The 11,243-nt window shown below is 30.5% G+C and overlaps 1 protein-coding gene across 1 annotated transcript in view; it reads left to right on the forward strand.

The window, feature by feature from the left end:
- LOC136970640 (replication protein A 32 kDa subunit-like) overlaps window positions 1-10,661 on the forward strand; it is a 43,710-nt gene extending 33,049 nt beyond the window's left edge. The window contains exons 6-8 of the mRNA XM_067265100.1: window positions 7,542-7,661; window positions 9,679-9,773; window positions 10,328-10,661. Coding sequence (XP_067121201.1) covers window positions 7,542-7,661; window positions 9,679-9,773; window positions 10,328-10,412 — 300 coding nt within the window. The 3' untranslated portion in view covers window positions 10,413-10,661. The remainder of the gene's footprint in view (window positions 1-7,541; window positions 7,662-9,678; window positions 9,774-10,327) is intronic.
- The last annotated feature ends 582 nt before the right edge of the window (window positions 10,662-11,243 follow it).

The raw sequence follows: 11,243 nt of genomic DNA on the forward strand, positions 1-11,243 counted from the left end.
GACATTGATGGCATGCCTGTGCAGTCTTGTGAACAGTGTTCTTAAATAGAAGAAGTGCTCTTCCTCTGACTGAGATATGACAAGAAGGTCATTGAGATATGACTAGACTGTCTAATTCATGTAAAATATTGTGAATGTATCTTTGAAAGGACTGGACAGTGTTGCATAGTCCAAATGGCAATTTAAAAAATTCAAATAAGCCAAAGGGGGTGATCACAGCTGTTTTTGGAGCATCCTCTGGTGCCACAGGTAGAGGTGGAATGCCCGTACCAGGTCTATTTTAGAAAAGATGGATTTGCCTCTTGGTTGGCAATTGAAATCTTGAAGGTGGTATATTAGGTACTGGTCTGGTAGTGTAAGTGTTCACGGCCTGGTAGTCACCACAAGGACGCCATGAACCATCTTTCTTGGAAACAAGATGTAGAGGGCCAGACCAACAACTTTTAAAGGGCTTGCATATTCCTATATCTATCATCTGTTGGAATTCAGCTTTGCTTGTGCAAGTTTATTAGGAGGAAGAGTTGTCTTGGCTTAGCACTGACTGGAGCTCCTGTCTTGACAATTGTATGGTAGACATTATGATTACTAACTTGTTGATATGTAGGTTGTTCTTTCAGGAGATTGAGAAACTCCAAGAGAAACTTGGAATACTTCTGTTGAGGTGATACCATTAGCACAGTTTGCTGATTAGTGGTGGTGGTGGTAGTTCCCAAGGTGGGTGAGATTATCTCTTAAGCATTTATTCTTTAAATCCACAAGAATGCTGAAGTGACCTTAGAAAGTCTACTCTTATAATCGGATGCTGTACGTCTGCTAATGTAAATGGCCAGCAAAATGTTCGTCGGAGCCCAATATCAAGTTTAAGGAGGCGCTCCCCATATGTAGGTATCACGGAGCTATTAGCTGCGTAGAGTTGGCGATTACTGATATGTCGTTTTTCTAGAGTGGTGGGAGGTAAGACAGAGATGTCTGCTCCCAAGTCTACTAGAAATCTGCGGCCAGTGGTGGTATCAAAAATAAATAAGCGATCGGATGTTTTCTCCCTGCCTCTCTGGGTCGCAGAGAGAGCGGGGCTTAGTCATTTCCTGAGACTTTCTTGATGACATGTTTAAAAGAACAAGTTGGGGTGCAACTTCTTGGCATTAACTTTGAATTTGTAGTGATACCAACAAACATTATAACCCAGTAGATTTGGACTGGGAGAACGCTGTTGCCTCTCTGAGCACAAGGGAGAACATGCTCATAACTTGTGGATCGAAATGACAAGTTCTGACACAGCTTGCTCCAAATGAGAAAGCTGATCTGTCTGGTGTGCAGTTGCACCACTGGTGGAACAAATGTCTGAATTAGGACTGGTTATCTCCATAATCTTGTCAGCTGTAGCAGCCAAGGTATGGAATTGTCTTGGTCACTAAAACTGATGCACGTTGTTAGGCAACCTCTGTAGAAAGAGCATTGTAGGGAATTCGTCTGTTACATGTGTATCAGCCAGCGCCCACATCTCTCTTAGTAGTGCCGAGGACTTTTTGTTTCCCAGTTCGATTTCTAGGAGTAATTTTTTCTTTCCTACTTTTGGATTCTTTGAATTTGTTGATTAATCATGTTTTTAAGACTGTGTAGGGCATGCTTGTTAACGGTCGGGATATTAAATCAGTGACCAATTCAGCTATTTCACAGTCGAGCGATCCCCATACGTGATGGTATTTCATAAGCTCTGTTGTGATATTAGAAGTAGCAAATTGTGATTTCACATGTGTAAACCATACTTTAACGTTCTTTCTCCAAAAGGGTGGAATTTTCACCAATACTCACGCTACCTCGACGGGGTCTTCGCTCTTGATCATGGCAGAAATGTATAACTAATAAAAATACTCACAGAATTGAATAAATAAGTTCTTGTGGTGACATCTGGCTTACCACTTTGGATCCTTGACCAATAAATACAGACCTTAAAAGCTAAAATAAATTTATTTTGAGCTCGGTTACAAAGATAGTCACCAGTACTACACTCGTGGTGAGAACGACTCTAGAGGGAGACAAAAGACTAAATCTGGGGACACACTAAAGTGTTGCCAGATTGGTCACAATGGTAACTTTAATTTATACCATTTTAAATAATTTTTTGATTTAAATTAAAGATATAATTCAAACATTAAAGATGCAGAGAGAATTTTCAGTTCAATTTAATAACTATAAAAAAATCTTATAAAGTGACTTGTTTGCATAAATCCATTGACTCCATTACTTGTTATGCCAGAAAATATTTATTAGATTAATATTTTCAGGATAGAATCATTCCATCTTTCAATTACATTAAAATAAACCAAAATTGAACACTTTAAAATACTGTTTAAGGTAAGTTAATTGTTCTTTGTTGCAAATGGAGAGACTTATTCATGATAAGTTGTTAGAACCAATATGGAAATCAAGATGATGTGCAGTTATGAAGAACATTTTCTTGAACATTCATCACTAATAATAAATTTTGTGGCTTCTAGAAATAATTCAACATATTTGTGCAGAAATATTTAAAAAGTTGTTTGTTCTTTAGATGTATTTTCAGGAGAGTAAGCCATATAAGAAAATATATTAAAATTTACATATATAAAGACAATTACATATTTTAATTTATTAATGATTTGTATGTTGTAATTTTCGAAGTTAAAATAATGTACCAAAAATCATTAACAAATTAAAATATAAGAGAACAAAATCATGTAGGTCAGTTAGAATATTCAATTTAAATACTTAATATTTAAACTAATTCAATATGTGAACATTCTAGAATGTTAGAAAAAAAATCCAAAATTTGGGATGAATGTAGAGTAAATCTTCATTTTATGTCCTCTGCTTATATAAGTGGCATACGTTTTCTATATGATTGTATGAAATGCCTTATTTTTTATTGGTCATCTCTGAGTATTGGTATTATGTGGTTAAGACTGTTTCCAAGGAAAGTAACCTTACTTTATGATAAAACTTGAAGGAAATGGGGCAGACTTGTTTCATATCAGTTTTGTAGGAGCTAGTTAAATGGGGGGAAAATATTTTTTTCATTTTATTTTATGTCCCGAGTTTCAACATTGTCATTGTTTAAAATTAACTAAAATCTGCCTCTGATAGAGCAGGTAGCAGAGTTTGTGGAGAGCATCTTTCTAAAAATTAGTGAAATCTATCAAAAATATCAATTGTTTTTTCTAACTTAGACAATTGGTACTATAATTTTTCTGTTTAACGATAATTTTCAATAGTTTAAATGCCAAGTTTTTATATCTGTTCTTTAAATTCAATATTTCTTAGTAATCTTTATGGTAATTAAATAAGTAGAATTTTGGATATTTTTCTTTGCTAGATTGTATTTTATCAAAAATGCTAGCATGAACATAATGTATATTTAGTTTTAAAATGTATATTTTCTAGGTTGCGGTTTTCAAATTGCAGACCTATAGATTACCACTTTCGTCCATCCATCCGTTATTTGTTTATCTTGAGAATGGAGTTAGTTAGATGAAAATTGAGACTAGAGATGAAAAGTTTATTTTTAAATTAAAATACAATTAAAAATTGCAGCCCGGCATTGTCACGGTGTCACAATTAATTAATTGCTTGTTGGGAAGTATTTTTAAACAAGTAAAATGGTGAAGCCTTTCTTGGGACGAGACTGTCTCAGAGAGTGCGAGCGACGCGTGTGCAAATCTCGCACTCGTGCCTGTTTTTAGAAACAGTCTTGGCATTTTGTATTTTATTTTGACTCGGTTCTCGGTCCCCCGACTAGCTACAAGTCTGGTTTATTTTATATGTGGATGATTTGAGCACCAAATACTCCGTGCCAAATTGCAACTCCCGACATGTACTCCTTTATACCTCTAAGGCAGCGGTTCCCAACCAGTGGTCCGCGAAAGATTTAAAACTTTTATTCATTTTAAATTATTATTCCCACATTGATATAAACTGAATTTAATTTTTACTAAAAATGTTATGTTTTCTATTATAATAGTACTGTTAAAGCATGTTACTCTTGAGTTTAACGATTACTTATGTTAAAAGTTTTGATTAAAGTTTATTTTTGACACAGTTCATTTTTCTTCAACCTTGTGGTCCATGCTAACAACAATGAAATCAAAGTGGTCCCTGGTCAAAAAAAGGTTGGGAACCGCTGCTCTAAGGTGTGCAGCCATTGACGGCAGTGCGATTTTAGAGACGAAACATAGTCTCGTCAATTTTTTATATGATGTGATATATATTAATTTGTGATGTGAATAAAGTAAACATTTATTTTATTCTATCAAAGTAAGATTTTATTTTTTAATACATTATTACGATACAATTTATTTTTTTACCTTTTCGGCTATTTTCCGAAGGAGTGGGGGAGATGGAGATCGTGTGTCATATCTCGAGAGAGATTGGACTTAATGAAGATTTTGCTCATTATTAGCATTTACAAATTTTTATAAAACTCATTCTTATCCTCAAAATTAAGCTTTTTGTCATTTTATAATTATTAATGATATAAAAGTTTTTATAACAAAATTTCATAACAGATGGTGTCACACACAATTTTATTTATCGTGATTAATAATACAAAAGGTATTTTTTGAATAAGGCTTCGCATCGGTCTGGAAAGTTACGCAACTCGTAAGATTTTTGTTTAACTAATCCTTACGATTCTTAACATTCTTAAAATTAAAGCCTGGCCTGCCTCCTCCTAGAAATCCTAACAAGCTTGTGCATAAGATTTTTAAAATGGTGGACTAAAAAAAATTATTTATCATAACTTAATTTATAATTTTTACAATATAGATATATAGAGTAATAATACAGACTAGAGAGGAACTGAGCAAGTACAAAATAAAGTTATGTACAGTACAATATACTGTTTAATTTTAATTAATTTTTTAATTCTTTCCAAATAGAGGGGGTTAAACCTACTATGTACTGTACACAGCTTTGAATCTTAACGTTTTATTAGTAGTTTTAAAGAGTCATCAGAATACACTAAATTTGTACAAAACAAAAATACAAATTGTTAATTGTAAGCTGCTGCTGCTGCTGTTTTCATCTCTTTTTGTTGATAGAGAGTTTGTATTTAGTTTATTTAGTATTTTCAAGGAGTCAATCCTTGAAAATGCTAAATAAACTAAATATTAAACCTTCAAGAAGGCCATATTTTAGTTCTAATTTATTTATTTTATTTTTTCTATGTAATATTAATTAGAGAGTAGAATAATTAAAGAGACTAATTTATTTTGAGTAATCTTATCTTCTTTTCTCTCATATTGAATGATTTTATTGTACATATTTATTCACATGTTCAAATAAGAAAAAAAATGAGTTTTTTTAAAAACTTACTTTGAATAGATAATTTTTCCAATTATAACAGCAGTCAGAAAATATAATATTCTTATTAGATATTCTGAATTTAAAAATTTTAGTTAGGAAAAAAGTAGTTATGAATTAGGAATGGAGAGAATCTGGTGAAAGAAGTAGGAATGGTAAATTCTTCCTACTTGAAACAATATATTGACTGAAATTAGTTAAATAGTTTCATAAATACATGTTTACTGTAGAGTGTTGTAAAATAAAAGTAATTTCCTACAGTTATTCTAAATTATTTCATTCTTACTTTGTGCAGCTATAGTAACTATATAGAGTCTTTATGCATATGAATGGGCAATATAGTATAAATTATTTTAGATTTAATTTTCAAACATAAAAAGTTATGTAGTTAATAAGTGATTACAATTAGGTTGTAGTTTGAAGAGGACTGGGAGATTTCCCTCTTTTATCTTTCAAATTTTCAATTGCATAAACAGAAATATCCCAACAAGGGATAATGCCTTTCTCCCCTGTTTAGGTATCAAAAATTTTACAATTTGGATTTTACACAGACTACAAAGTTGATTTTATAAGTATAATTGTCATTTATGACAACTAAGTTGTACTAATTTTTCTACTAGGCACTACGCAGGGTATACACAGTCAGCAGCCATTTTATTTTGCTTTTCAATAGTGCTTTTTTCTTTTGCTTTGTTTGCTCACCTATTGCTGTCAGTATTGCTGGACAATTTAATGTTTGCAAATAATTAAGGTAAACTCACCTAGATGATCCTTTACTGAACTAGAAACCCAGTGGAATTGATTTTATTTTTATTGTTAATATTTATTCATTTTATGGTTCTAATTTTGATTTTGTAATAATTATGGACCAACCAGCTCTGCAGAAAGTTAGTTTCATTTTTGCTTTATAAGTTCTAATGATGTGAATCACAGTTATACATAAACATTATTAATTATGAAGTAATTGTTTTAAAAAGCACCTCATTACAGTATTACATTTAATGTTTAATTGTTACACCGTGCCATTAGCCCGTGTGACCAATTGTTTGGATTCAAAACTAATATATATATATATATTTTTTTTTATATATATAAAATAATCCCTCAATTTATGTAGTCTCCATTTACATGAATTCATCTTAATGTGGTTGAACATATTTAAATTAATCTTCTGGAAGGTGTGTGAGGTCAACTGCCTCAGTTGAGTCGTACGACGTCTCTCGGATGCCATTGTTTATTCTGAAATTGTGAAATTGTCGTCATTGGATCAGAAAATTGTGATTATATATTTTAATTCTCTATTTTGTATTTTGTCTTCTTTTCAATGATGTAAATACAGACTTGTGGATTGACAAAAATTTATATTTTATGTTTGTTTTATTGTAATTTGATCTGATGAAGCAATAAAGTAAACATTTTTTTTTTTTTTTTTTTTTGAAGTTTAGACTATTCACAAAAAATAAAATATTTTTGAGTCTATCTTAAAATTCTTTAATCCAACCACAGAAGTAACAGCAATAATGGTTTAGAAGAATAAACTTCTTAAAACAAGGTAAATAGGTAAAATTCACATGGATCGTTTTTAACTTTGTGAATTTTTACCTACTTCTACCTTGTTTTAAGAAGTTTATTCTTCTAAACCATTATTGCTGTTACTTCTGTGGTTGGATTAAAGAATTTTAAGATAGACTCAAAAATATTTTATTTTTTGTGAATAGTCTAAACTTCAAAATTAGGAAGAAAATATTCTGAGTCAACGTGAGAATTGTAACCAAAAGTAAACATGTCAAATTTCATTTTGCTGTAAATTATCTCCAGTTAAATAGATTGACATCAGGTTTTTTTGTAATTGGAGAGGCAAGTGTTGTCTTTTAGTTTATGATAGAAAAAGTTTATTTATAGTAATCCCTCCATTTATGCAGTTTTCATTTATGCACTGTCTTCGTGGAACCAATTACTCGCATAAACGAAGGGATTACTGTATTCATTTTGGTTGTTGTAAGTCCAGGGTTTGTAAATGAAGGACTGACTGCATATAGAAAATTTAGTTTATTGATTGATGAAATGCAAGAACAATACTTTATTGATTTATTTTTTAAACATACCGAAATACTTGCGATTTGATATTTTAGTGTTATATTAAGTGTTCTGATTAACTATACATTTATCAGATTGTAAAAACAAACAATATTTATAATTTTTAGGCAGTTACACAAGGAAATAACGGCCTGATGAAAAACAATTTTGGAATGGAAAAGTCGGCATTTTCGATGGGAAATCAGCAATGCAATGTTACGAGCGGTCTCAATAAACAGCAACAATTGGTAATTGTATTTAAATATTTTAATTATTATTATTTGTACTGTAAATTGATAAGGATTTATGAGTCGTCGTCTAAAGAAATAAATTAAATAATATAATAATACGTTAAATTATTTAAAATATTTTTAAAAAATAAAACATCACACCATTTACACTTCTTCCAGCAGAGCACATTGATATAGAAATGTTTTTAGCCACAGTTAGGAGGCCTGCATCAGGTTTTAACATTAACCAAATCAAATGTCTATAACAAAATAAATATTAGTGTTGTTGCTGGAAAAAGTGTGAATGGTGTGATTTTTTATACATAAGTTTCAGCTTGCATATTGGAAGAGTATTTTCTTCCAGAAATCTTTCTGCCTAATCTTCAGCAGTAGGAAAGCTGTTCTAATTACAGTAGTGAACCGAAAATCGGAATCAATTGGAGATTGGGGTTGTTCAGATTAGGAATTTGTTCCGATTACGGTTTATGTACGAAAAAATATATTAACCTGTCCAATGTTCAAATTTTTCTCCATTGCGTGTCGCTTCGTGTCGAATTTTCGTCGATTTTAAGCCTAACGAAAATTTTTATAATAATAATCGAGGCTATCGTATCCATAAAAATTATTTCTGCATTTTGTACAAACAAAATAAATATATTGAAGAATATAAAAACATGAAAATTATACTTTAGAAGTAAATTTAGTATCAAAAACGTTCGATTCGGCACGACACAGTCCGACCGAAAATCGTGCCGATTACCGGCAATTCTGATTACCGGGGTGCCGATTTACGAGTCTCTACTGTATTATTTTTTCATTCTATAAATTAAGCTTTTTATCAATTTAATTACAGTAAAGACCAATGAAAAAATTAAGATGCTGCATTTAAAAAGTCATTGTGCTATAAAATATTTACAAGATATAGTCAAACTTTAGTAAATTTTTACATAAAAGTTTGTAGTTGGTTATAATTAGTTAGAGAAATTTATTTAATATTTGTTTTTTTTTTTCCTGTTAGTATTACATGAACTAATTTACAATATTAAACTGCACATAGTGTATGCAATTTTACTTACACTTGCCAACAGCATTGCAAATCAGGCCCACCTGAACTGCTCTAAATTATGACTTCATATTATAGTAATGCCTTCTGTCAACTGATAAAGTCGGTCAGTCTTAAGTAGCTATCAGAATTACAATCTAAACTGACTGTAATTCTGATAGCTGGAGATTTTTCTCTGGGTCCACATTACTAACAGAAAATAAAATCTTTAAGGCTGTTCTTCATATTTCATTTGTTCAAAAAACAAAAGAGGAAAGGAGCCCGCTCTGTTTCTGCGCCCCATAAGAGCTCTCGACGGCCCTGCCGATTATTTCCGTTCTTGTTAGCACTAAAATTTAAAATAAATTTAAATTTTATTTTAAATTGATCTTAAGCTTCAACTAGAGTTTTCTTTTTTTTTAAGCAAAACAAACTAAGAACTTTTTTATGCTTTGAAAAAAACATTTCAAATAAGTTTAAAAAATCTTCTGGATGTTTTACATAACTTCATACAATTTATATTATTAAGTGCCATATATTCTATTAACATATTGAGATGCATAGTAATGCAGAAGATACAAATAATAATGATATTTTATGCTAACATATTTTTTTTTTTTTAATAACATATTATTGTGTAATTATTCAAGCAAATATGTGATGTGAATATCTGAAAATTGTAGTTAAGCTTCCCATTTAGAGCCAAAGATCATCATGTCAGTAATGCAATTCTCTGCCGTAGAATTCTTTATAGATGCTTTATAAAATAATAATGGAAATTACATTCTACTAATGATTCACAGATCATTTCACTATCAGTTACATTATATAAACATAGTATACTAATAGCTTTGTATTGCTGCAAATAGATTTTAAGCACTTATTTTGTAAAATATTATGCATTTAGAATATAAATAAAATAGCTTATCACTGATAAAATATTGATTTTAAAGTTTTATATATTATAACAACTTTTTTGTATAATTTTTAAAGGTATTTCAAGTTATTTCGTCGGATCAAAGCAAAGAAGGTACGAGTTATGACCAACTGTATGCATCTTTGCAAATGTTAAGTAAACAAGTAATCAGGTAAGAACAAAATTATACGTAATTAGTTGTAAAAAGTTTTTACAAAAGTGTATTTTAACACTAAATATCGTTAAGTCAGTGCAGTTAAAAGAACCCGTAGTTTGTCATTAAACCTATAACAAAACGTGGCCCTATTGAAACAAGAGATACATTTTAATATAAATAATAATTCTACAAGTAAAACGAATTATTATGTTGAATTTATTAAGTAAAAGTTTCTAACGGTATGTATATGCACGCAATAAAACACTTTTTTCTTCGTCGGCACTAAAAGTGCCCGTTTCGAGTTTGTCCGAGGTCGCAGTCGGATAGCCGGGCGACGAACGGAACTCGGCGTATTCGGGTCGGACCGTCGCAAAAATTAAGGATCTCGTCCAGTTTGAATCTTTTGAGAGATGCGGGTGCCATCCTCCTCGACCATCTTTACACCTCCGACCGTCAATTAATGTTTTAGCAATATTTATCATAACTTAAGCTGCCGGTTTTGTAATTGTACCATTTTATACGAGATAATTTAATTATTATTATTATTATTTTTTTTCTTTTTATTTTAGAGATGCCGTGGATTTTCTCAGTAACGAAGGTCACATTTATTCGACGGTCGACGACGACCATTTTAAATCGACAGACAGCGGTTAATTAAATATAACCGAAAATAAATACGAGTTTGTAAAAAGAATTAAATATTTTTTTAAAATGTGTTCAGAAAAACTGAATAATACTTATTATTATCCAACAATAGTTGAATTGTTGTTGTTAAGTCTGTCATAGTGTATTATATAACTTGCACAATACTTTAAGTTTTGTATTCATATATACATAAATATATTTGTGTAATAACCATTAATAATAAATATATTTTGATTAAAAATTTTCATTTAACAGTCATTGTTGTTGTCTTTTCAAAGTTTAGATAAAAATTAAAATAATTTTAACTATTACTTAAATCAGCATAAATCTGGTTACTGGTGAGAGGAATTTATATTAAGTCAGGCCCTCTCAGCAGTCATGTGGCCCAGACCACTCATTTATGGGATCTCAAAAGCATTTAGAAATATAATTATTCTGTAAAATTTCTAGTGTATTAAGAAAAAAAACCCTTTTATTTTTTTTAATTATATTTTTACTATATTTGAGATCCCATTCCGTTATCCGAAGGTAACGGAACGGGACAGTCGGCATCCGAAATGCCTTTAATTTATCAATAAAAGTATTTACGGAGAAAAAATTTTTAGAAGAGCGAGCCCAAACAGGACCAATGAAGCATGAAAATATAATTACTGTTTATCACTAAATACATTTTTTTTAATCATTATTACTTTATTAAAGTTAATGATTTAAATATTCTTAAAAATCTTATAATTATTATTCTACTTTAATATTTATATTTAAATAGGCCCTTTTTTTCAATGATTAATTATACAATTTTATTGTAGACATTCTAATGTTTTATATGTGATGTTAATGATA

The sequence above is a fragment of the Centruroides vittatus genome, unplaced genomic scaffold (genome assembly GCF_030686945.1).
Source record: "Centruroides vittatus isolate TY-2023 unplaced genomic scaffold, ASM3068694v2 contig_2073, whole genome shotgun sequence".
NCBI lineage: Eukaryota > Metazoa > Arthropoda > Arachnida > Scorpiones > Buthidae > Centruroides > Centruroides vittatus.